Genomic DNA, 27,362 nt, shown 5'->3' with positions numbered 1-27,362 from the left:
GTCCCCTTTGGAGCTGTGCATCATCAGTAAACCGCCTCCCTCAGCTGAATGAATTTATGAAATTTAGGCTACCAAGCCATGCAAGCACCGGAGCACTTTCAGACATCTAGGGTTTAAAGCAGCGTAAAGAGGATTTAGAGTGGTTGGACAGCAAGATAAAGAAATTCCAAAAATAAAGGAAATTAAGTACAATGGACTAAAGGTGTAACTGGGGAAAACCCCCCGCGGCTGTATTAAGAAGTAAAATAGTCAGAGAAGCTGAACAGCAAAACTGAAGAAAGGAAGCGGGGATGGAGGTAATGGAAAAGGCTAAAAAGTGAGCGCAGTCAGGGGGGCGAATGGGCACAGTAAACACCCTGTAGTAATGTCTACAGTGCACCGTGTTAGGCGCATTGACGGTACTGCCTACCACATACGGGACCTTCCTTGACTATCATCCTCTCGAAGAGTCGACAAAATGAATGATTCTGCTGTTTAAGTTGTTTCCTAATAGCATGTGATTGTGGTGACCTTGACAACTGAGTATATTTGGCTTTTGTCACTCCTTAGGTGCTAATAAGCTTTGCTTTTGGTTGTCCTGGTTGTTGTACCTATAGGTATGATCCGTAACGGTTGTAGAAGCAAGCAATAAAAACTAGTAATGGGGATTTGCCTGTAAAATGTAGTAGTAGTAGTAGTAGTAGTAGTAGTAGGTAGTAGTGGTGGTGGTGGTGGTAGTGGTAGTAGTAGTACGGCATTTTCCTTTGAAACTACGCCCTTGCTCTTTCTGTTTCTCCTTTGCCTGTGTTTGTTAAAGTTTATTGTCTGTGTAATACCATATTTGTTTTATATAAAATCCTAACTCTTTCCAATTTCTTCTTTCGACAGGTCTACAAATAGTAAAAAGTTAGCTATCGGGTCATCTTTATCTTCTTGATATGGTTTTTGCGCGAATCTCCCTGACGTCACTCAATGCTAGGCAGAAAAGTAAGAAAAGTTCGAAGTATTCAATTATTTCTTCACCCACGAACATCTTGTATTTTCCACTTTTAACTCATTCCTATCGCTTCATTCTGGCGTGCTTAACATGGCCCTACTGATGTGGATTGTTTTTCAGCGTTATCATACTGTATTTCTTCTCCTATGTTTTCCTTATAGTTTCTATTGATTTTTATGATTAGGTTGTCATTTATTCCTCTTAGCCATGCTTTTTTGTCACAGTCATTTATCATTTCTTTTAATTGCTTACCCTTAATTGATTCAATTTTTCTTAAGTTTATGTTTAACTCTTGCAGATACTCTTATTTGCAGAATCTAAGGCCTTTTCTCATTTTCATATATGGTTATCTCATATAGGAGCCTTTTTCCACCACGCTCAAGAATATGCTTCAGATAGAATAGTCTATTCTCCATATCCCTTGAGTGGCAGGAAGATCGTAAAGCACAACTTGCTACCTACCGTGGTGCCTTCAGAATTGTCCTGTACATTTTATATCTTCACCCTGCTATAGCTTTTACTGATGGTTACATTAGCCATGTTTGCCATCTGTTTTGCTTTAGTTTGGACCCTTTTTATTTGTCCTCTGAGGCAGTCTTTTGAGTTGTTGATTGTCGCACCTATATATATCTTATCTGCTTAACTATTTTTATTTGTTCTACGTGCTGCATAATCTCTACGTCGTCAATACTGTAAGCTGCCAGTCATTGAATATTAATATATGGCTTTTGTCTTTATTTTTGCTGAGGCCACATACACTCGCTGTTTCCGGTAACAAGTTGGTATTCTTATCCCTTGATATATCTTCTAGTGAATGCTCTAGGATTAATTCGTCGTGTACCTAGAACAGTGCCACGATTCTTATAACTTCTTTCCTAAATCCTTTCGTTGTATTTTCCAGTTTTTCTATAATCGGTAGGTAACTAACAGGAAGATTATGGTCCGGCCTTCTTTTCCCAAGACAGAGCTGGTATGGCCGGAGGTAATGATCTCTGTAACGGCACCTCCGTTATATGTTACAGATTTGGTCACTCTCCACGCGTACAACGATCGGCAATGTGTGGTTTAGTTACATTGCTTTGACTACGCAAATACAGAATGCAGGAATACATAGATTTAAAAGATAACTGCACCTGTTTTTCTAAATTGTTTTGTATATAAGCTCGTCTGAAAACCATTTACACATTTCCAGATTCCAGAACTCCAAATTTTAATTGAGACAATTTATCAATATTTGTTTCAATTAAATTTTAATTCAATATGCATGGAGTTATAATGATGGAAAAGCAAAACGTGTGATGTTCATGTGGACTCATGTAAATTATATTCCTTGAGAATTGATGGGAAACAACCTTGCTGGGTTCATCTGCAGTTTGTTGCTTGGTGTTTAAAAACTTTAGATATATAGTCTCTCTCTCTCTCTCTCGATACTCTCAATTTCTCTCGTCTCTCTCTCTCTTCTCTCCTCTCTCTCTCTCTCTCTCCCAGTAGTTTCACTTTCCTACTGCCAAAGTACTTTGTTATATATACACACACACACACACACACACACACGTATTTGTTATACACACACACACGACTATATAAGATAATACATATATATATATATATATATATAGATATATATAATATATATATGATTCCCTTATATGCTGTTGCTTCCGCAATGAATGTCTTCCTCTCAGTGTTATGAAATGTTGTGAAAGTGTTTGCAATATTTTCAGATCCAGTATTATTTTTGCTTAGAGTTAATATGTTCTAATAATGTGTGTTCAGAATTCACAAAAACATAATTTAAAAATTAAGAATAACGTAGAATGTGAACAGAGAGAGAAATTTGCTTGTTCGAAAGGCTGACTTCTTATTCTTCACTTGGAGGAGCATGGTCAGTTTTTTTTTTTTTTTTTTTTTTTTTTATTGTTGAATCGCCTGTTTTGACAAGTCTCCAAGTCTCAGTCTCGAGTCATGTGAAGGTTTCTTCATCTTTCGTAAGATTGTTTGCCTAAAAGGTTTCACATACATCTGATACCTTTCATTTCATCTTAGTAGCAAACGATTCCCTTGTGTTTACCTATCTAATATTACTGATAAATTAACTCTTATATCTCTCGATTTGTTAAAAAAAGAATTTGTTGGCTCGTAAGTATCTTAAATTTGAAGTGGAAAGATTTGTGACGTGACTCAAGGAAATGATGAAACTTAATTTAATTCGGGAAAATTCTATAATCATATTTTTTTTTTGAAGAGCCTGTTATTGTCTTAAATCACGTAATAATAAATATTTTTTATGACTGTGATTCTAATTTCTCTCTATTTATTGTTTTGACAGAGAATTATGACGATTTAACAAAGAGACCTGGCTCCAAAACGTTTTGTTCTGGGTTACAGCCATCCTAGACGAGGTCCACTCCTAAGTTACCATACAAGTGAGATTTTGTTATTCTCAGATTTGAAATCGTGTCGTAAGGAGATAACATCTCCCTCTCTCTCTTTCTCTCCCATATGAGAGAATTTTGATTTCACATTAACATAAAGGTTTTATACTTATGGTTGGTCACTCATAAATTTTAGACTTTATATTTCTTAGATTTATTTAATATTGCTTAGTGCTTATTTGTGGAATCTGAACAGACATTTGTAAAAGTGTGTGATAGGCGCCTCGTGTGTTAGTCTTTATTGGTGATTTCGAAAATACCTTCTAAAATTGGTATACTAAGGCAAGAGTTTTTTTTAGTAAGTTCAGTGCACTAAACTTAAACATAAAAAGTACTTGAAATACTGAAAGTACTTGGGTTATTCCAAGTGAAATTTTTACCATTTTTTCACAATTTGGTTTTGGTGATTTTTTTTGTGTGCCTTCATCCATTTTTCTTATTAAAGTGATTTTTTTGTGCATTTATCCATTTTTATTATTGAAGTGTGTTTTTTCCTTTTCTATGTGATTAATGCTTTCTTAGTGTTTTTGTAATTTTGGTATTCTCCACATTTTTCTGTGTTTACATTCACATTCACAGTTTGATTAACTTAAATGTTTTCATAACTAATCATTACAAATTTAGCTGAGTTTAACACTTGTGAATGATTTGCATTAACTTAGAATTCTTTTCAAGTTTTATTGTTTAACACTTGTGAATTAATTTTCAAATTTTGATTGTTACTTAACACTTTGAATTTTCTTGAATAGTTTAATTCCTTAATTAATTAATTTTTGTGATAAATTAATTTTGATTTAATTTTACTTAATAATTAATTCAAGAATTAATTAAACATTGTGTGGTTTTCGAATAATAGTAAATTTCCCTGAGACTGTGAATTTCGCTTATAAATTTTGAATTTAATAATACATTTTTGTATTTAAAATTTTATTTTTCTTATTTTTCGCCAGTATATCTAATTTTGTTTAGATAGAAATATAGAGTGGTAATTGAGCTGTTTTCCTTCAGCTTTGTTGAAGTGAGTTAGAACCAGGGAAATACTTAACTTTTGGAACCAGGGAAATACGTAGACTTTTAATAGTTGTTGATGGAGTGATGCCCTTTAATTAATTTAATTACTTATAAGATTACCTCACACCTGTTTTAATGAACTTAGTCTGATTTATAAGTTTTTTAAGGGATCACTATTACCTTTAGAGCATTCAGTCGTATTTTATCTGTGATGAAGGTTCAGGTGTCTGGCTGTTGTGAGGTAACTATTTCCTGATTGGTAAGTGTAGTAACCAGATACCTGGCACTTCGTCACAATATATATATATATATATATATATATATATATAGATATATATATATATATATAATAAATATATATATATATATATATATATATATATATATATTATATATAATATATCATATATATATATTATATATTATATATATAATATAATATATATTGATGTCAGTGGCATCATTTGCAGAGACTATCTTTCTGTTTAGACTCTGAATCAGTCTATACTTCTTTATCTCTTCAGGTAAGGTTTTTCAGGAATAAAGAAAAATAATTTACGTTTGCTTCCATTTACTTCTTGTAGTTGCAAATTGACATCAAGAGTTTGATGTCAGATGGTGATTTAGCCGTAGAGACGTTGCCGATAGTTGTGGAAACATTCCATCGACTACAAGAAGTAAATAGAAGCAAAAGTGAATAATTCTTCTTTATTCCTGAGAACCTTACTTGAAGAGATAAAGAAGGATACACTGAATTAAAGACTAAACAATAAGATAGTCTCTCCAAATGATGCCAGTGACTTCAACATAAATTGCATAAGAGAAAATATGCCCAAATAACACACTCACACACACGCGCGCGCGCACACACACACTCACACACACACACACACACACACACACATATATATTATATATATATAGATATATATATATATATATATATATATATATATATATATATGTGTGTGTGTGTGTGTGTGTGTGTGTGTGTGCTACTCTGGCAGTTTATCTCTTTTACAATTTTTGTTGTAGGCAGTCGCCTTTGGGGAACTGACTTCTTTGATGCAGACTTTCTATATTCCAGTCTTTCTCAAGTAGAACTATTAGGTACATAGCTGTTGTTGTTGAAGATTAAGCCAGCACAATGGCGGCACGGGCTCTTGCTCTCGAGCAGGCCACAACCGTAGCTGTGTTGTGTAGAGAGATATAAATAGTTGGTTATAGAGTAAAGGAAGAAAAGGATAGACCGCGTTACAAACCCTATTAAATTTCGTGGCACCCATCAGCTGGAGCAAAGGTTCTACAGCAGAAATTCCTGGTTGAGTCCAGGACAGAAAATGGGAAAATTGCAGATCGAGAAAAAGGATGAAACTCTAAGGAGGCTACTCCAAAGATTTTACTTTCTCTGTGAAAATTAAAATGTTTAATGTGACATTTGAAGGGGCAGCTGTTATTCAAGGCGAACAGTAGCTGCCTTGAAAAAAATATATGGAGATTATCCCGTTCTGTTTCTACCAAGCCGTCGGTTGTGAGCGGATTATGGGAGTTGATATGATTTTTAATTACAAGGTTTAATTTACAGTATGGTGCTTAGCAGTGAACATAATATTTACATAATTTGTTATAACAAAGTATATGATGTTATAAGTTTTAGTTTTACGTTCTATTTCTATTTCTTATGTTCCTTATGTAATTATCGATTTCTTCAGTGGTGGCATTAGGACGACGATCAGGGCGTGTCGCTCTTCTCAGAGTGTGACCTTGACCCTGGTTTCGGGATCGTGCGGAGGCCAAACTTCTTCCGGCTTCCAGCTGTGTGTTTAAACTAGACTTATTTGTGGCTAAGCATAGCGCTTTTCTGATTGCTATGTCCCGACATGAATTGCATCTATATTTTATCTTAGTGTTGTCTGTCAAGTCCTGTAGTGGTGGTTGCTTGTTATGTTTGTCTGTATAGTGTTGGGTCTAGATGGCAGCTGCTTTTCTGTGTGCTAGTCATCTTCCGTCTGAGGGCAGCAGCGGATGTTCTGTCAATGTAATCTTATCTGGAAGGACTACATTCCTCCCCGGGGCAAATCCATTCATAAACTATATTGGTAGTCATCTCCTTCGGTGAGGGTGTGAATGTGCTATTTCTCATTAGTACCAGGGATGCCATTAAGCGGGGTTTGCAGTGTACCAGTATGTTTATGTCGGTTTAAGGGGATCGTGGTTTGACGTTCTTCCTAATAATCTTCTTGATAATGTTGCTGCTGTTATATTTGTTGTTAAAGTTAGTTTGGTAGTTCATTATTTACTGTTGTTCTGACTTTTGGTCGTGTTGGTCTGTGGTGGTGTCTTGTATGTAGTATCGGTCAAAAAACTCGAGTATTTCTGCTTGTATCATGTCCTCAAATCCATTGTTAGTGATTAGCTGCTGTATTCTGTTTCATTCCAGGTTTGTCGTCTTCCATTTGGTGCAGTGGGTGAATGCCCGCCTTACATATGATTGTATGTATGTATGGATGTGTACATATATGTGTATGTGTGCGTAGTATATGTGTAGGTGGGTTGGGTGGGGGTGGCGGTTGGGCTATATGTGTGTAAAAAAATCGATACTTCCAATCTGTCTTTGAGAATTAAAATGGCATTCTCGTAACTTTAACTGATCATTAATACATAAACTGAATATGCAAAGGTTGTGACTACACCACCTGACTCGTATGCAGATCATGTATGCAAAGCACACATTAGAATGTTCCAATCACGGCTTGCTCTGAGAGGAATATTCCGTGATATTTCCAGTGATAGCACCTATTAATATGACTGTTCTTTTGTCATCTCATCATCACCTGATTCAAAATCTCATTAGAAGCGAAATACGTAATGTGATAGGACAGGTGTATTGTTTTGGGAGCTACGTGTTTGCTCATAAGTTTGAAATATAAGAAATTTTAAAATCTATTTTGCTCATCATTTTTTTAATGTCTTCTTTCTATTTGAGCAGTTCGCCAAAATCCTAATCATAATGCTCATATCCAATCCTTGGTTTTAGAATCCACTTCAGTCATGGAATCTGAGGTATTCCTCGTCAGAGACGGTTTACATGAGCACTCGTGTGATGGATTCTGGTGATATACCAAACAGCAAATTTTATAGCTAATACTGAGATAACTTTATTCATATTTGATGATGACCATCTGTGCAAAGGGTTCAGTTATCAAAGATTATAACAGTGTGTTCACGAAGGGTTTTATGTTTCTGTGATGTGTAACTGAATGACGTGTCTTTATTTTCAAGTCCAATTCAGTCCTTTTGGTAACGTGGCACTGGCCCACCTGGTTCCCAATGCTGGATGATGGTCACCGGAGAATGGCGGCTCGATCGCTGTGTTTGACGGCAGAATTATAAAGTAACAAGAAGTGAGAGCTCTTGTGAGTCTAGTCGTTATTTGCTCTGGTGTTCCCTTTTCTGTTCTTATACATTAGCAGCTGGCAAAATTCACGAAATAATAAGAAATACCTGGACGCTGTAGTATGTACGACATTATTTTGAACCTTCCTCCAATTCTCAGTAAGAAGCAGTTGAATTTCAGGAAAATGTAAGCTTTTCGCAAAGAAGGAGCATTGAAACACTTTTATGAAACATATTTATTGCTCACTAAGTATAAATAGGAGTATATAACGAAGCAACTGTGTATGTTCTCAGGATCTTTAAGAAAACTGACAACAGTATTTGAGGTGAATGACCCTTTTATGTGAGGAACATAAGTCAGTGTCATAAATTTCTAAAGGACGCGTACAAGTAGAGGCGAATTTACCCAATTTTACAACTGCGTATTATGTGACAATTGTAAAAAGTGAAAGAAATGAAAAACCACACTTGATCAGATGGGCCTGCCAATGACATCAGTGGGTAAACAAATGATATACATTTATTCGCCTAAACAGAAATCTCTTCGACAGTCAGTTTTTTCGAGGAACATTCATCTAAAACACTTTGTCACGACTTGCATGAGAAGAAGAATTAAAATCTATTGGTTACATTGCAGGTAAAGCATGGACATAGGAGATGGATGGGAAGAGAACTGCGCGCGCATCTTAAGAATTGACTGAAAAAATAAAACGTGAATTGAACATCATAGTTGTACGTTTCAACGCAGTATATTGTGAAATTATGGAAATTGGTAATATCATATTCAATACTGGTTTATATATGACGTTGAAATGAAGACATTCACAATATTAGTTAAAAATGCGTTACACGAACAAGGTTTAATACAGACGGGTTAAGCATTTTTCAAAAACATATCAACAATATGAGTTGAAAATGGGTAACAGGAATATAAAAGCCTTGTAGAATATCGGTAAATAAGCTACAGAGAAAATTACAGGCAATAAGAAACGCTGCAAGGATGTGGTTTGTTTTTTCTTTATAAGATGTGTATGTGTGTGTGTGTATGTGTATGCGTGTGCATGTGTGAGTGTAGTCCCTGCAGTGGGTTTCATATTCCGTGACAGGCGTAAATTAGAAGAATTTGCTGACGAAGTTTCGTTCATTTTGTTACGCTCTGAGGCGCAGGTGCAAAGTTATAAGTGTCAGGTGTGCAGCACAGTCAGCCCTGAAAAAAGGTTGACTATTCGTTAAAAGCACTGGTCACGGCGGTGGTACTAAGAGTTAAATTTCCAAGTATATTGACACGGAGGTGATTTTAAGTGTTAAGTATTGCAGGCATCGAACGTTGAGTGTTGCTAAAATGGAAAGAGCCGTACCTAAGTGTTAAGTGTCGTATTCACTGAAGGGTGAAAAGTAACTTTCAAAGAGCTGTCACCTATTTCTTCCGGCCATTGTCTCATTGTAGCTCATTAATTACCGACTGCTTTCACTTTCACCTTAAAGAGAAAGTAATCCCAACAAAACCGAATTCTAGATAACTAAATAGATAGATAGATAGATAGATAGATATATAGATAGGTAAATGGATAGAGAGATAGACAGACAGACAGACGGAGAAGAAAAAATTTCCGAAGCGTGAAAGAATAATAATTTTGTTGAAAGACAGATTATCAACTCATATTGCCATATTTTATCTCTATAATGGAATCATTCTAAGTATAGAGATTTAATCACAAAATGCAAAAGAAAGTTATTCAGAGGATGAAGGTTAAATAGTTTCTTACGAATTTGTCAACCAAAGATGAATCATAATATGAATGCACACATGAATGTATCATTCAAACATATCAACGTGTAGGTAATACCATTCTACTGTTAGAATGCAGTACACATAATTTCCCCGATTTGCCAAAATGTATATTATATATATATATATATATATGGCCTTATGCTTCATAATCAAGAGAATATGAATATGCATGCGTAACTGGACACATTCATAAGATTCATATGAACATAAGAGTCCGCCGTTCGTAGATTTAACAATAGACAGACCATACATGTGTGCACACTTAGATTTTTAGGAATACATATGTGAAAATAAATCTTTATCCTCTAAAGACTAAAAATACAACAGACTAATGATATTATAATATATATATATATATATATATATATATATATATATCTATATATATATATATATATATATATATATATATATGTATATATATATATATATATTACAAAACAAGCATCGTCATTTTCTTTATTCCTCACACCGGTGAAAATCACAATTTGATTGAACTCGAAACAACCGATAATTGACAACAAAAAACTGATGATAGTAGTTAGTAGTTTCTATTTTCTCCTCAAGTACATTGGGTATATCTACTCTTCGGTACCAATACCCAGGGAAATAGCAGTGGGAAAAATCGTCTGGTGTTCCAGAAAGAATCCTAAAATCTTGTAAGAAACATCCAGAGGACCAAAGGATTTTTACCCCCAGCGAATATTGTTAACAGTTACAACGAAATCTTCTTCTCTCTTCAAGTACAGAACTCATAGAATCTTTTGTGTGTTTTTGTTTACTTTTCTACGGATGATATGTCTTTACCTCCTCGCTTTTATAAGTGAAATGCGTGATCAATGATATTATGAACAGATTAGAATATTCGTATAATAGGAATGAATAGCAAGAACTCGCAGAGATTCGCAGACAATGATTATACACATGTTAAAATAAATCATAGATATAAAAACCACACAAGTTTCAAATGGTACAGTAGAATTAAAACAGTATTTTCAAGTTTTTGGAATTATTAGTAACGGCAAAACGAAACTTCCAGAGGACAAAGAGACGAGACTGTATTGATGTTTTTGAAAAAAGTAATCACAGAAAAAGGAGAGAGAGAGAGAGAGAGAGAGAGAGAGAGAGAGAGACGAGAGAGAGAGAGAGAGAGAGAGAGAGAGCGAGAGAGAGAGAGAGAGAGAGAGGAGAGAGAGTTACGAAAGTGGGCTCCAGTATAAATCTGGCTCTCAAACAGCAAAGAATCCAGAACACTGAAAACCTCGATACTGAGCTGAATTATTGTACAGATTTCACAGATCTAAACCTACCACGTGATAATAAACGCCACTCCATCAGCAACGAACTGAAGAAGAAGATAACAGGTTCAGCAATCAAGAGTAAGTTTGTGCGTATATGTCCGTAATCCTATAAGAAGAGCTTTTTAAGGTTCTCTTAATCAACAATGCGCTAATAGGAGAGTCAAACTAATAGAGGCATGTTGTGATGATCATCACCATTATTAGAAATTCTCAGTTGCATCTCATCTAAGTAAAGAAGAGAGTCACTACTTAATGAGGGTCCGTGATGGATGGCGAAGGTCGCAGGATCAAGTATTTCTCTCATTGATATGCTTCCGAGACGAGAGCTTCAAGAATCAATTGATTTTATTCGATTAAGGAAAGAAAAAACTGTCGTCTAGATGTAGGATGTTACTCTTTTTCTTTTTGGGTTTAGGGTCGGAGTGGCCTATCAGAAATGTTGAAGGCAGGACTGGGGTTTGGGTGGGAGGAGACAGTATAGCCTACGTCTGAGACATGCCAATACTTTAGTGGTCCAGTGTCAACGGAGGTAGTCACACAGATACCCTAAGGCCTCCGGCACAGTTGAATGATCTCGTTATCTTTACTCTCGGAATGAGTAGATGAACTTCTAGTCTTTATTATTGTCGGAGTAACAGGGAAGAAAATGCTAGTAAGACGTAGAAAGATATTGAAAATGCTTCAAAATAAATAAATGAGTATTTCATGACGGCACTCGAGAAATGCGGTCGAGATTCCTGTTCACTACGTTCCATCACAGACCCGCTGAGCTTAATTCCTCCGTTTTAGACTTAAAAGTTAAAGGTGATATTTTTCGTCTACTTCCAGAGTTGCCTTGTATAGTTTCAGTGTTTAGACTCCTTTATTTAAAGGAAGAGACCAAGAATAATGACAGGGATAAGTTTTACAATGACTTCGAAATCCAGTTAAATGATCACCTTTCCTTTTCTAAAAAGGAAGAAGACTTTGGATAGGCAACAGCTAAGCTTCATGTCGCAGAGAAAGTATAAACCAACAGAAGACCGCAGTCTTCTCTACACCAGACAGAGAGAAAAAGAGGGAGAGAAAGAGAGATACACGTTTTTATACAACCGTTTCTCATTTTTCCTTTTTTTAAAATCCCGTTACATAGCCTTTATTGTCCCGTAACACTGAAAAATAGTATCGTGATAACAACAACAACTGTAGAACACATTTAACAATAGCCGAGAAAATTTACATTCGTTACCGCCTCTCTGCTTGGTCATTTCTTAACTGCATTTGAAGTCCACTGTAAAGACAAGAAAGTGGTATGGAATCCTAGAATATTGCTTCACCACTAATTGCACATTATTATAAGACGAAGAACGTGGCACTTCGTATTCATATCGGTTTACCTACGGAGTTGCAAAAGATGCTCCAGATCATTAAGATTTGTTATACAGTATCAGACGATCTCAGCAATGACGAAAAATCTCTAATGCTTGTCTAATTGGAACTCACATATTGAATAACTAGAGGAGCAGTTGATGTATCATTAGAGGACAAAAGCTGCAGATTTTCTTCCTTATAGTCAGGAGTTTTGAAAGTAATGAAACTTTTAACAACAGGCGCCTTATAAAATTCAATTAGACAATTAAATAGATGCTTGTGGCTGTGACATGGTCATGGTAACGCGTCAGTCTGAGTCTGAGTAACATTTATAATTAACAAAAACAATTCATATATAATTGTTCGCCGTTTCCCTGAGAGACATACTGGAATCAGGTTGCTTGTCCAGTGGATGTTCCAAGGGTTTGTGTGCCGTTTGTTTTTTTAGATAAATCTCGTCTTTACTTTTTGTACAGTAGTGAAAATGACGAATCTTTCCTAAATAATGACCCCCAAGGGTTTTAATTCGGTATGTATCCACCCTTGCGGCGAGTTTAGTACAAGGCCGCTGGGGATTGCTGCAAAACCATAAAACCGAAGACTGTAAACACCATAAAGATAATGACCTCCAAGAAATATTAGTCTTGGAAAGCGACCCCCAAAAACCCTTAGGGGTCACTATCTAGGAAAGATCCAAAATGACTGCAGACACGTTTAAGTAATGACCAACCAGAAGAGAACTTGCGACCCGTATCACATTAATTGTAATTTGCCGTCTGAAGTTTGACCAATAGACAAAGAAGAAGAAGAAGACGAAGGAAAAGAAGAATTTTATCATAACAATCATTATTAAAATGTAAATGACAATCGACGATTTCGTTTATTACATAGTATTCTTTTGTGACTGACATGATAATACCTTAAGAAATATGTCCCTATAAACACTCCATCTTATCCTAACTGAAGCTGGTCAAGGCTGTACTTCCATCAAAGGCTACTAATTAGCACCTGTGCAAAAATTTCTCCTTACTCCTAAGGTACTGGATTCATCATCTATTTCATTTCATTTTGACGCTTGTTATTTCTGACCGCGATAATGATTATCTGGTCTTTCGCAGCAGACTTGGCATTTCACTTTTCCACGAGCCTCTCTTTGAAAACTGCGACTAACAATCCACGACGCTAACAAAAACAAAAGGACAAGACAACAACATAAAATCATGAATGACACTAGGCGGGCTCCATGGTGGGGTTGTCCCTCCCAGGAGACCCGCTTTGAACTTGTCGATTGCATTGAAGTAAACTAAACTATTTGTTTTATACATGTTTCGCGCAGGAGAACAAAGTCCCTCCGAGTTGGCATCATCGTGGAAATTCGGCCAAACGATGCCAATCCGATGTAAAGTCCAAAAGAAGTGTATTCCAAGGACGGTAGACCAAATTGGCATCGCCTCGGGTATGATGTCAACAGGAGAACTGTGAAGCCGTGTGCGAAGTGTTTCCCATTCGGAATAGAAAGGCACATGATGAGTAAAAGTAAACCTTAATGTCGTCTAACATTAGGTTTACTTTAATCTCTACCAACATCCAAACTGTGAAACTCAGGAGAAACTAAAGTGAGGTTTGACTTGAGATTCTGGTCCTTTGTCGAGTTGATTGCTCACTAGAATTACAGTTGGACTGTCCTCTATCTTGAAAGAAAACAATTAGGATTCAACGATATCTTCATTTCATGGATAAACTTCAAGCAAAAACATGGAGCAAAAAAAAAGGGTTGAATTCTATATAACTGCTGAAGGTCAAGACTACTAAAAATAAGACCCCTCCCCCCAAAAAAAATGTCAATGAATTTTTTAGTAACTGTTCTGGAATTCCATTATAGTGAGGTCTGGGTTAAGGTCGAGTTTCCATAAATATTTGTTGGCTGGAAAATGGTTTATCTCGCAATCTCAATGGACCTCTGACCTCTGTGAGTCTATCCTTTCTTTCAGCAAAATGAGATTCAATGAAGATTAATATAAGGTAATACAATTAACGAGATGGTTAGACCTGAGGTTCGTGGGTAGTCCACCGGCCATAAAAACACCGAAGACTTATCAAAGGCCAAAAGTAGGATTTATAGTGAAGTTTACGACTCCAAAGTAAACTTCCTATGGTGATTATCGCCACCATTTCAACTTTTACTTAAACAATGACTTTTACTGACTCAAATGTTAATAATTATGATGACAATAGAGGAAACGAAAACTCTTTCAGCCAAACGAGTCATAACCCCACAACTACAGCGTTCAGATCTGCAACTGTGTCCTATGACTCGCTGTCACTGTCTTTACAAGGACCAGAATCAGTACCCAACCTCACTAAGACTAAATGGGGACAATCGAACGACAGACTCGAAAAGAAAACGGACAATCCAACCAACGGAATGAAGATGCAGACTAAATCTAAGGTCGCACTCTGGAACGATACAAACTGTGCGTCTAAGGCAGAGTTATCTTTCTTCTCGCTTTCTATTATTGACTTATAAACGCACATTTACAAAGGCGTCAGACAACTGATTCTAGGAAACTTTTTAAGTGTACTTACTTAAGTACGTCTAACTTTCTTCGGCAAATACTACTGTTTAACTGATTTTCTCCAGATCCTGACGACGTCAATAAATTATCCGCATATAGCCAGAGGCTGATACTCTGACGTCACCCTAATTTGGGTACCTCCAGGGAACTAATCTTTCGTAATCCTGACAGTATTTGCTAGAAGTAGCTAGATGTTGATGTTCTATGATCATTCTGACTGGTTAGTCCCTGTAAAGTCATCCTTTCCCGACCCCTATGGTGCTAGCTAGTAAGATTAACCACTTCCCAATACTCTGATATCATCCAGATTATTTCCTTTTAACTGAATCGTGTGCTTTTCTCCACTTCATAAACTTACATAAGTAAAGGCCTTAACAATCATATTACAAAAATTTTCTTAATTTTTCCCTCATTTACAATAAAAGATTTTTACCAACAATAACAATAATTCATTTTCTCATAGATTGAACATTTGAATAATTAACAATTGAAAATTAACAACTCCAAGGTGGTGTCAGAGATAAATATGAGTAAAGATAAGATGAGTTCATGAATTTTTATATACACAAAAGAATGAAAAACCTCTGTACATACTAATGGGCGTGTAGATAAGCATGAATGATTTATAAATGGTATGTGTGTTTAGATTTATGTTGATGTACAATATACGATTTGATAATGTAACATTTCAATACACCTTAGAGTACAAATGGTACACAACTATATATGAGTCTTCAATACATGACGTGATCTCTTAATACTATAACATTGACCTGCAAGTCCCTAAGCAAATATTGCCTGCTTAGCTATGAATATCTAGTTGATGAGTTGTTGTTGCTGCTGGTGGTGATGGTGGCAGCTGGCGTGAGTTCAGATCCCCAATCTGGAGATTCGCGTGATGAGCTCTTCAGGTTTCTTCTTGATGCGGCTGCGGTGCTTGGTTGCTGTGCAAGCTCTTTGCTCTCGCTGCTCCTTCACTGGTTTCTCAAAGTGGGTTGCACTGGCCGAGTAAACATTGGCCATGGCGCGTGCTTGCCGGAGTGCACAATGACTGCATGATTTTCAGTTATCTACTGCTGAGTACTTTATTTATGATGGCAACCGTTGTAGCAGATGCTGCGCACTAGTTAGACAATGAGCTTTTATACTGTAGAATTGGCAGTACTGGCCACGAGCAGTTCAGCTCTTTCAAAACACCACTTTCAAAACACCATTATTTTAGAGATTAGTCATAACAGTCACAATGGCCGAACGAACACCTCAATACACTAAGACATCTAACAAGACAAATCCAGGAATGGGACTCTCTAACTTAACCAGAATTCCAGGATGTTTAGGCTCTCGAAGAAATGTGGGCTAGAAAATCACTCAAAATAACGCTAAAACTCTGGTCTGAGATAACGATAGCAAAGAACAAGGGGATGTGCTTCATTTACAATAATTAATTCAAAAGAAGCATTTACATCTGTGATTGGAAGCCTATAAACAGCTCCTGTGTTTTACTCAAGTATAATCTAGTGAAAGTGTCAATTCATGTTATAACTAACTAAAAGACAGAACTGACAGAGTGAGACAACAGTTTCAACAGGTGCTGCCGTTTCTTGAAGAAAAATGTAGCTCATTCCTGTGAACCTCCTTTTTGTCCGATTATTAGTCGACACATAGTAACCAGCACAAGAGTATCAATTGGTTCAGAGGCATACATTAATGCTTCATTTGAATGCAATGGCATTCATGCCTGCTAACTGCTGTTTAGACGTCCCTTCCATGCCATTTCACAAAGATAATGAAGTGATATGTTAATATTTATACAAAGAAAAACGATCACAAGCACGAGTGCCTGATGCTGTGTGAATTTCAATCAACGGCAAAAGAAGCAGAGGGAATATTTAAGAGAAAGGATACTTGCAGGGCAAAGTTTGTCAGCTTTCATTATCAGATAGAAATAACCCACCGCGAATGTACGGGAAAAATGATGACCATCTCAGTACCAAGGAATGCTGCCTATATACGTCGCTATACCTAGTACGAGAGTAATACATACATGTTACCCCGTTACCATCGCTACGACCAACCAAGTTGTCATAATTATCCATGTAAAATATATTCCAGCAAATTAATCAAAGGACCTTGTTAGGACATGACCTGAATCCACAAGCACATAATCAGAAACAGCCTTACATCTGGTAGGTAGGTCACGATCTTACCCTTGAGGATCGAGCTCCTGTTTATTCATAGAAACCTGGGCCACTCACAATTCCAAGGGCAGCATCTCAAGCAAGGAATTTGTCCAGTGGAATGTTGACGCGTTGAATATTTCAGCTTGTAATTTCTGCTGAGTTCGATCTTCTTAATTTATCATTCTGACATATAACATACACGAAAGCATTGTTTTACAAGAGGATATTCACATTAAGAGAAAAATTCACCTGAAATTGATACAATTATCATCAGACACATTAACTGGGGGGAAATGAACTCGGTGCATTGCAATGGCATGAAGGGAGGTTCCCTGACTCTGGATAACCCACACTGATTTCTTTGCGCTGTGTCTAGACAAAGTGTATATGGTGTGCATATATGAATGGTTCTTGAGTTCCCTGATGACAGGTGAAATCACATATGAGTCATTAAATCGTTTTCTGTCGCTAACGGTAAGTTTCACCTGGAAAATTCTTGAGAGTATTTTCTACACCGTAAGATTACAAACTAAGAAAGATCTAAATACTTGCAATCGGTTGAGTTCCTTGAAGAAGGATTGGAGAAGGTGCTGTCTGATATTCATTAAAACGGTTATTCATTATCTTACGTAGAGGTTTTGCTAGCTAAGTTCACTATGCACCTCCAGAAGTAAAGAACAGCTACTGGCGTGGTCTATAATTACTTCAGAACGAGAATACTTAAGCCACGAGGCATCAGCAAAATGGGGTACATTCTATTAACATCTCAAATACTCCAGTACAAAATTTTAAGTTTTTTTTATAATGCATTACATGTTTAGAGCGTATGTTCAGCAATTATGTTATGCAACAACAACAAAAATCCAAATGATTTTCTGAAGTGATACAGGAATTTCAATTTCCTGGACCAATTCTGACACTTAGAGCCTGAGTCAAAAACCCAAAATGCTGATATAGGTTGACGCCTCATGCTTGCAATTTTCCAAATGTCATTAAGAGACATTAAGAGAAAGAGTTATTTGGTAGTGAACCAAGCAAATTGATTAGCAGTGACAATACCATGCAGCTGGAAAAAGTTTGAGTCACACCGAAAATACGATTGGGATTACACTAAATCTTCATGTTTTTGTCAATGAACAGGATTCTTTTTTATGAAGTAATACCGCACTTAACTGACCTCATATAGGTGTTTAAAGTTATCTCTTGTCAATATTTTACTTCTCAACGAACAATCTGCGCTCTACTGTTATCTGGCCCAAGAGACGAACTCAAATTGGACAGACTAATATAAACTTTATTCTGATAACAAGGATTCAGGCCAGAAGTCTCTTCCGTGTTTTCTAAGTGCGACATCGAACCTTTAATGATTCTTACACATAGCAGATGAAATTCGACATTTTCTTTGCTTTGGAATAGGTAGCTGGTAATATGATAACAGCATTCTAAATTGACTATTAGTTTAAGATATTGAGGGCAAATGAGAGAACATACATGACTATTAGCATACAATGTCCTACAAAAATAAACCATTTCTATCACAGATGATGCTTCTAATGAAATGGTAGGGGGAAAGGGAGTGAGTGGAGATGTGCACCAGAGGTAACTATGAAGGGTCTCTAGGAGGGCTCATGAGAATATACATTGTGAGTGATGAGGACAGAAACGAACCGGTGTCTAACACTGGCTCGTTATGTGTGTGTGTGTGTGTGTGTGTATGTGAAAGTGAGTGAATGATGTGTCCGTGCAAAGGTGATTCCACATATTTGAATGAATGTTCACATAAAATTCATGGGAGGTGATGCTTAACATCACCTCACTGTGATCCCTTACTGATTGATGGTACAACTCTGTTCCACGCTATGGCACCTGTGACTGGGGTTGAAGACCTAATCAGAAATACTGTACAGCATGTCATTGCAATTAAGCCGCTATATAATGAACATTGGCAGTAAGACAAAAGTTGTACAGTTACATTTCTGTCAAAAGACGTCCGCACCAAGTTTTGTTACATATACATGCAAAAATAGCTTTGCATGAGCTCCCAGTGTGGTACAGTATAAGTGCTGGTTATTAGACAAGGCTAAAAGTTCAAATGACCACTTTGAAGCATTTCAACACATATGAGTCACTTACAGGAGTCCAAGTCACAAGCATGATTTGCAAGAATGTACGATTCACTGTTTATCACAAATTTACAAGAAGCTGAACACGTCCTACAGGGACTACAGCTGACCAGGACAATCACACAAGTAAACTGCAAAAATGTCTAGACTGTCCATTTCAAAAACATTTCTATATCACAAAAAGCTTCTTTTTTTTCCTTGCAGGTGGGACATCTTAAAGATGGGAATGTTTCAGTGGGCTCCTGCTGAAGTACGTAAACAACAGAGGCCTCAGTTCCCTCTGCCTTTAGCTTAGCACAAAAGGACGAAGTCATCCCCACAATTGACACCATTAAAAAGATATGTTGTGTTACATAAACTTTGTTGTAGCGAGTTGCAGTGTTTATCATATTCCTGGTATTGTACTATAATCGTCAATGCTTCTTAGGGAAAAGTTCAGACTATGATAATCATACCTTCTAATACCTCAGGTGGCAATCAGAATCACAGTAATAACATAAAGCTATCATTATCATGCAAATCAATGCATTTTATTAATCACAGTAGATTGCTTGTGTGGTGCTGCAGCTCTTCTTGGACACCTATGGAGTCCTGCAGTCACTTCAAACTCATTACTGGCAGCCTACTACTTACTACATTTATTTGAGCGCAGCAGTGTCTATTCAAGATGACAGAAGAGTTCACTCCAGTCTTTTTATGTAACAAATTACAAAATGCTGATATTCATATAAAACTATTGGCCAAGAAACAAAGGAAAGAGTTATGTTAGTAAATCACAAACCATTTTGTCGGATTCTACGTACCAGCGAGTAATCAGTAATATTCTGCAAACCTATTACCAGACTGTGACTACAAAATGGTTAAACTACCTTAATTAGATGAATGTTCATCTTCAGATTGACATAAAAATTCAACTTGTTAATACTTCTAACCCTCCAACTTCAAGCAGGTGAGATCTGAACATTTTCATCGAATTCTTAGACTTTTCATGACACCTAATTTCTCTGATGATTTCTGAGACTTCCAAAATAAGTAGTACAGTCTTAGAGCACTTTCACTTAAAATATATTTTGGGTTACATTATGCTGTTTGTTTTTGCACTGCATTAGTTAGATGGGAATTTCCTAAGACTTAAGTAAAAAGGATACTTCAAGAAAGTAGTCAACAGAGCTTCACTTTCACCTTTCGGAGCAGACATCCTCTTACCACTTTGAAATGCTGTCAGCATCCAAGAGACTTCCATTCCATTATTACTTGAAGCAGGGAGACTACACGGAGAGAAGGTATCAGCAATGTGAGGTAGAACTTAGTAAGGGATCGATGTATGACAGCTTTTTCCCTTTTCCTTCAGACAAGATACAAAATAAGGTACTTAGGTTTAAGGCATCTCTACTTCGGGCTTAGAGGAAAGTAGCAATGGTAAACATAAATGAGTGATTCAAGTTGAATGGAGCATGTGGTGATAAATGAGAAGCTTTATGACAATTTACAATGGACTCTAAATCTAGTGCTTTTAATGAAATGTGCTAAGTTATCCACTAAGCTCTGCTTTGTTTATAGCAACCATGAGTTTCTCTGGTTTATTTTGAGTCTCGTCTTGTGACTGGTTACATCTAAAGAAAGGGTAATCAGAATTATACAAAAAGTTTTACCTAGACATTTAGGTGCACATAGAAAAACATATAAAACATGGTTAGTAGAGATTAAGTAAGGGAATAGTTGTAAACACAACAAAAGCTGATTGTCACTGTGCCAATGGGGCTTTTGTAATTTTAGGAGAATTCAGGCCTTGCTTGCTGTTCACTGATGGTTTGGGAGAATTTGGTAAGGGAGGAAGAGGAGAACAGCAGGTCATTGGAGAGTCTTTAAGAGTGGAAGTCTTGAAGACTTCCTTTCCAGGACTTTTGAAACCAGTTTCTGGGGGTTTGGTTTGGGCTGGGTTGGGTTTGTGTGGAGTTAAAGGAGCATCTTTCTCTGAAGGTTTGGGGTTTCCAGTTGTTTTCTGTTTGTCTGTATTAATTTTATGTGCTTGTTTAACTTTACTTGAATCATTATTATCTATGCTTTTTCCTGATTGGCATTTTGGTGTATTAGACTGTACAGTTGGACACAATGTTGTTGATGCTGACGTTGGCGCAACAACAGATTCTCTACTGTGGCCGGAATCTGCGGACGAATTGGCTTTCACAGATGGTATGTTTGGAGATACAGTAGATGAATGAGATGAAGGACGTTGTTTTGGAACTGGGGGTGGATGGCTGTTTGTTGTTCCTGTAGGAGGGACAGTAGTGGATGGTTGTTGCACAGCTGCCACTGCTATCACCACTTTGGCTGAGCCACTGGCTTGTGCAGCTACAGCTGGATTTGGACAAGGCTGTATTGGTAAACAAGGTGTACAAGATCTTGGATTTTGTGACTGAGATAACATTGCCACAGTTGGTTTAGGTGAAGGTGGTAAAGGAGGAGTAGGCCTTGGTTGTTGTTGAATAGGTACTGGTTGCTTTGGAGGAGTAAAGACTGAACTCTGATTGGGAAGGACATGTGGATTATGCAATACGTGTTTTGATATTACTGGCAAAGGCCCTGACTCTTTTGTTTCACAAATACTAGAGCATGGTTTTGATTGTGCAAAATGTGATACTATTGAGGAATTTTCTGAGACTTTCTTATGATCTGGCAAAGGCTCCTGTTTATTATTAGGTTTTTGGGTACTTGTTGTTTTCTCCTCTTTCGAATGATGAACTTGATGCTGTTGTGTCTGATGATGATGTTGCTCCTTTTCCTGATTTGATTTCATAGTATGTTCACTTTGATTTTGCAAATTGAGTTGGTCTTTCGAATCTATTACCTTAGAACTGGTTGACTGACTTTTCACAGCAGTGGTCTGTTGTTTGGCTGCTATTACTGTCTTTGAAACTTGTTCCTTTGCCGGTGAGGGTGGTTTTGAGTCTCTTTGGCAAGAAGGCAATTTTGCTTCAATGATCCTTTTTGAAAGCTGTTGCTGAGAGTGTATTGATGATTTATTTTGAAGCTCTTTTGTCAGAACTACTTGACCAGATTTGTTGGTGGTTTCCTTGCTACCATCTGAGGAGTTAACTGATGATGGTACAGCCTTTCGAGGTGGACATGGTGGTTTCTGTGATGAAGACTGGGAGTCCTTTGTTTGTGGTAGAACTGTTGTATTCGGCAAAGACTGTGAATTTTGTGAGCACGTTGTTGTTTGAGCAGACGCAGCAACATTTAACTGATTTTGTAGGAGACTTGATTTTGATGCCTGTTTCACAATTGAGACTTGTCCTTTTGAAGTTTGGTTTACTTTTCCACCACAAGTACATATTGGTTCTTTACTCAAAGGAGAATCTGGTTGTTTCTCCTTTTTAAGCACTGGTTCAGGTTTTTTGTCTGGTTTAACAGATGCTTCTGTGCTGTTTCTCTTTTTAGTAGCAGATCCCGAGTACTCTTTTTTGATTGGAGATTCTGGTCTTTTGTCTTGTTTAACCTGAGGTTCTGGTTTCTTTTGTCTTCTGGTAGGAGACCCAACTGGGCTTTCATGTTTCAAAGGAGATTCAGGTCTTCCTTCTTGTTTCAAAGGAGAATCTGATCTTACCTGCCTTTTAATTGGGGACCCAGGAGGTGTTCTATGAACCAAAGGAGATTCTAACTTTTTCTCATGTTTAATAGGTGATTCAGGAATCTTTTCTGACTTTGAAGGCGAATCATGATGCCTACTTTGCTTCTTTGGAGACTCTGGTTTGGTTTGCTTTTTAGTGGGAGAACCAACGGAACTGCTGCACTGCTTTGAAAACTCAGACTTATCTTGTCTGGTTGAAGTATCTGATTTTACCTGTTGTACAGTGATGGGGCTTTGGCTCAAAGAATATTCTTTTGCTGGACTGTTTTGGTTTGCTATAGCTAATTTCTTTACTGGTGATTCATTAGAATTACTCTTGTTCATCTCAGCCTCATTTCTTTTGTCTATCCTTGCTTGCATATCAGGCTTTTGTTCATCCTTAGGCACTGCTGTCTGGTGAGTTTTTGCTGGAGATTCTGATTTAAGGTTGTTTTTAGTATTACTCTCAAGATGTTCTTCATTTGATAATGTTTTACTTTGAGCTGACTTGGAACTGTTTGGCATGTACTGTGGTTTATTTGGAGGCAATGGAGGAGGAACCCTTGGCAATATGGGCACATGGAGAACTGGTGGAATTTCAGCATTGTTATTTGTACCTTTGCCTGAAAAAGAGTTTTGCCTATCAAGGGAATGTTTACGGCAACCAACTTTGGCATATTCTGGAATTGGTGGAGGGGGAGGTCTTCGCTGGGGAGAATTTGTATTTGCATTTAATGATCCTTCTGGGAGGGAAGTCTGTCTTGTTAAAGGTTTCGTTGGTTCTTTTTTAGTCTTTATATAGTGGTCAAGCGAAGACTGCCTCATTATCTTTTTCTCTTTCTCATCAGAGTCATTGACAGAATTTATATTATCTACTTTTGAATTAGAATTATTTACATTATTTTGTTTGGCAGATGTTTCATGTCTTGGTTCTTGCATAGATGCCTGTTTAAACAACTCATTGTAAGGACATGGTGGCAGTTCACTTTCCTGTGAATGCTGATTATTAGTAGGCACGTGACAAGTTACCCATCGATATCTTTGATTCTGGGGAGAACTAAAGGGAGAAACATATATCTGAAGAGACTCTTCGGGCTCCTCCTCTGGAAGGGAAGATTGACGATATATGTGGAGATAAGAGCCATAGCTGGAGGGCTGGTATTGAGGTGTAAGTTGTGACTGGCTGTGTTGTTGTGGAAGAGAGTTTTGCCTGTAAATTTGTTGGTTAGGTGAGAGTCGCTGTGTTGGTTGGAGAGGAAGAGAGGTCTGTTTCGTGATTTCTTGCTTAACAGGCTGTTTTGAATGTTCTTCCTTTTTATTTTTTAATGAGTCAGTGTAATTGTCTACGTCATGATGATCAGAATTAGATTTCGAGGATTTACTCTGAGAATTGTTCTTTGAATGATTCCACAAAGAGCACTTCCTGAAAATGTTCTTAGGTGAATAAGACGAACCAGAATGTTGAGGAGAGTTTGGGGCAGATGACACTTTTTTGGGAGAAGAACACGGAGAACTGCTTCGTCTACTGGAACCTACTGGTGAAGTTGATCGGGTTGGGGTGCCTGGTGGTGATGTATATGAATGTCTTGTTCCAAAGGTTGGTATAAAAGTATTCTTTGGAGAAGGTAGTGGCGAGCCATAGACTGGAGAATTGAGTGGAGAGGAGCTCATTGATCGCACAGGTGAGACATTGTGATTAGGGCTAGTAGGTGCACTTCCGTGCCTGGGGGAAGTAAGAGGGGAAGAGCTGCGTCGATGGGAACTAGGTGACATTGACTGAGGAGGAGAAAGTTGGGGAGAGCTGCTTCTGCTGTGCGAGGGCCGTCGGATAAGAGGGGAAGGTGGCGTGGGACTGCTCCGACGAGGGGAAACTGGGGAACTACCAGGGCTGTTAGAGCCTCTTGAAGGACTGGAGGATCTGTGGCGAGAGGGACTCGAAGAACGACTGCCCGTACTGTCACGAGAATTTCTCCTAAAGAGGCCGACCCTGTGAAATTGCAGTACAGTATTATAAAGCAGATCTACTAAGTCATCTTGGAAAAATTTTCTGTGCAAATAATGATGATGCAGTGATTCTACATATGACAGAAGGATTAAAACTACATTACTATCTGGCCATCGTTTGCTTGATATCATTTCACATTATCTGACATTACGTCAACCCACTGAGCTAACAACTAAGTTGTGGTACTTGGCAGACGTCGCTTGTTACCAGGTCTAAATAGTAGTGCTTTGGTCCTACCGGTCCCAGCAGGTCCCAAAACTGGGTTGGATTGGTGGCAGGACAAACAGTGTTTCTCGTGTGTATATATATATATATTATATATATATATATATATATATATATATATTTTATATATATAGTATGTATATATACATACATATATACATATATGGCTATATATATACATATACATGAAATATCGCATGTTTTAGCGATAGTTCGTCAATATATATATATATTTATATTAGTATATTATAATATTAATATAGAAATATATTAATCCTATATATATATATATAAGATAGAAGCATTATATATACATATGCTATATATATACAGTATACTATGAAAAGTATGCATTGTATTATAGGATAATTCGTCAATATACTTATATACTATATATATGATAGTATATATATGTATATATATATTTATATATATACATATATATATATATTATATATATAATATATATATATATACATTGTAATAGTACAGTTTTTTGTGTACTTAGGTGCAGAGAATGAGACAAGAGAACACAAAAGGACTCATAACGACTAACAAAAAACAAGAGGTTCTGAGGGCGTACATCAAAGTTCTTCAAACAAAATTTATGAATTAGAATCATCATAAGTTTTTTTTACGAGAGTACTAAATTATAAGTTATCAAAAAATTCTTTTGAAATCTGATAATTTATAAAAAGAATGACAGAAGTATTAATAAACCTATGAACCATTTTAGAACCCAAGTAATACTAAAACATGTGCTTTACTTAATTAAGGTTAATGAGTATAGCCTCAGACCTATTGCTTACGGGCGCATTATGATTTTTGTTTATTTTCAATAGTCGGAATCAGAATACTGAAGTCAGTTTGTTATTGTCAGGAATATCTTGATATGGTTCTAAAATAACAGAAAAAATTTTGTGGAAAAGGAACATTTTCGGGTCTGGTTCCTCAGAGGAAGATGTGGTATGATGAGAAATTGTCAAAGTCACACAGTTTGTAACAGACGAACAAATCTTCTCCTGTTTCTCATCTTTATGAATATACTCCTACCTGAATGCTCTGATTGGCTGTTTTTTTTCGCGCAGGGTACTTTGTGAGAATATGCTGACAAAATAGGAAGGTTTGAATGTCAGAGCTATGGATTTAAAGGCATCTTTTAGAACACATGCTGACTAAGTAGCTGTGATTGCAAAACTTCCGGTGAGGACGTCCAGTGCCCATTTTTGTTGCAAGTGACGCAATGTAAATCCTGTCTCTGATTATCAAATCATAATCCTTCAATTTCATTGACAGTGACAATGCAGAAAGGGAAATTACTGGAGCTTGAAAGAAGAGGAGACAGGAAACAAACGTTGTGAGAATATCAGGAAATTAAAGGTATCGGAAGGGTAACAGAAACCACCGAAGTAGAACGATTTTGGACAACATGAATGCCAGGAACAAAAAGGGGGATCAACGCATGAAGTTATGACTCTCGTCTCTCTGAAGTATTACGAGAGCTGGCGCAGCAACCCAACCACTTATGAGGGAGGACCTCTCAAACCCCTCTGGGTCAAGTGAAAAGATTTTGGTTATTTTTCCAAGAATCAACCATCCTGTCCGGGGCGAAGATGTTAATTAAGGATAAATAAGAAAACGTGAGGAAGAAGAAAGAGAGGGAATTAGTCATAGCCACCTATTTTGATTTTGGAGGGTAATTCGTCGTAAGTCTTATGAATGTAAACCACTTAAAAAGAATCGTTTCTGATTGTCAAAAGCAAGGACTGAGCAAAAATTATTTCTAATAGCTCTTCTAGTTTTAGTATGAGGTGAGTGGTTTTGTAAGTACTCTTTTATGCAAGTATGCTTATGTATATATATATTATATATATATAATATATATATAATATATATATATATATATATATATATATATATATATATATATATATATATATATATGTATATATATATATATATATTATATATATATATATAGAGAGAGAGAGAGAGAGAGACGAGAGAGAGAGAGAGAGAGAGAGATTTCAGTCCGTTGAAATTATTTGAATATGCATCTTCGCATTTGCACGAATAAAAACTGCATCTGAGAGAAAACTAGCAAACTCAAGAAAAGGAAGAGAGAGAGAGAGAGAGAGAGAGAGAGAGAGAGAGAGAGAGAGAGAGAGAGATGTTACAATCGGCCGAGCTAATAAAGTTTACAAGAGAAGCCATGAGAAGGAGGCCAGTAGGAATAAAAAAGGAAAATAAATAAACAAAGCTGAAGAGAGAGGTTCAGACCTAAATTCCAGGGGTTAGGAGAAGGCGAAAGGGTACACAGGAGCAAGGAGGAAATTCCAAAGTATGTGGTAGTTGGGATGATACGGTTGCCGAACCAAGCAC

At 36.9% G+C, this 27,362-nt stretch overlaps 1 protein-coding gene across 3 annotated transcripts in view; it reads right to left on the bottom strand.

The window, feature by feature from the left end:
• Nucleotides 1–10,031: 10,031 nt before the first annotated feature.
• Nucleotides 10,032–27,362, bottom strand: part of LOC135216268 (serine/arginine repetitive matrix protein 2-like) — a 350,391-nt gene continuing 333,060 nt past the window's right edge. For all 3 annotated transcript variants that reach the window (XM_064251443.1, XM_064251436.1, XM_064251451.1), the window contains one exon: nt 10,032–24,737. In XM_064251443.1, the coding sequence (XP_064107513.1) occupies nt 20,885–24,737 (3,853 nt within the window). In that variant the 3' untranslated portion in view covers nt 10,032–20,884. The remainder of the gene's footprint in view (nt 24,738–27,362) is intronic.

The sequence above is a fragment of the Macrobrachium nipponense genome, chromosome 19, assembly GCF_015104395.2.
Source record: "Macrobrachium nipponense isolate FS-2020 chromosome 19, ASM1510439v2, whole genome shotgun sequence".
NCBI classification, from domain to species: domain Eukaryota; kingdom Metazoa; phylum Arthropoda; class Malacostraca; order Decapoda; family Palaemonidae; genus Macrobrachium; species Macrobrachium nipponense.
Note: the sequence above shows the minus strand (reverse complement) of the source record. Positions and strands in the feature narration are given on the sequence as shown.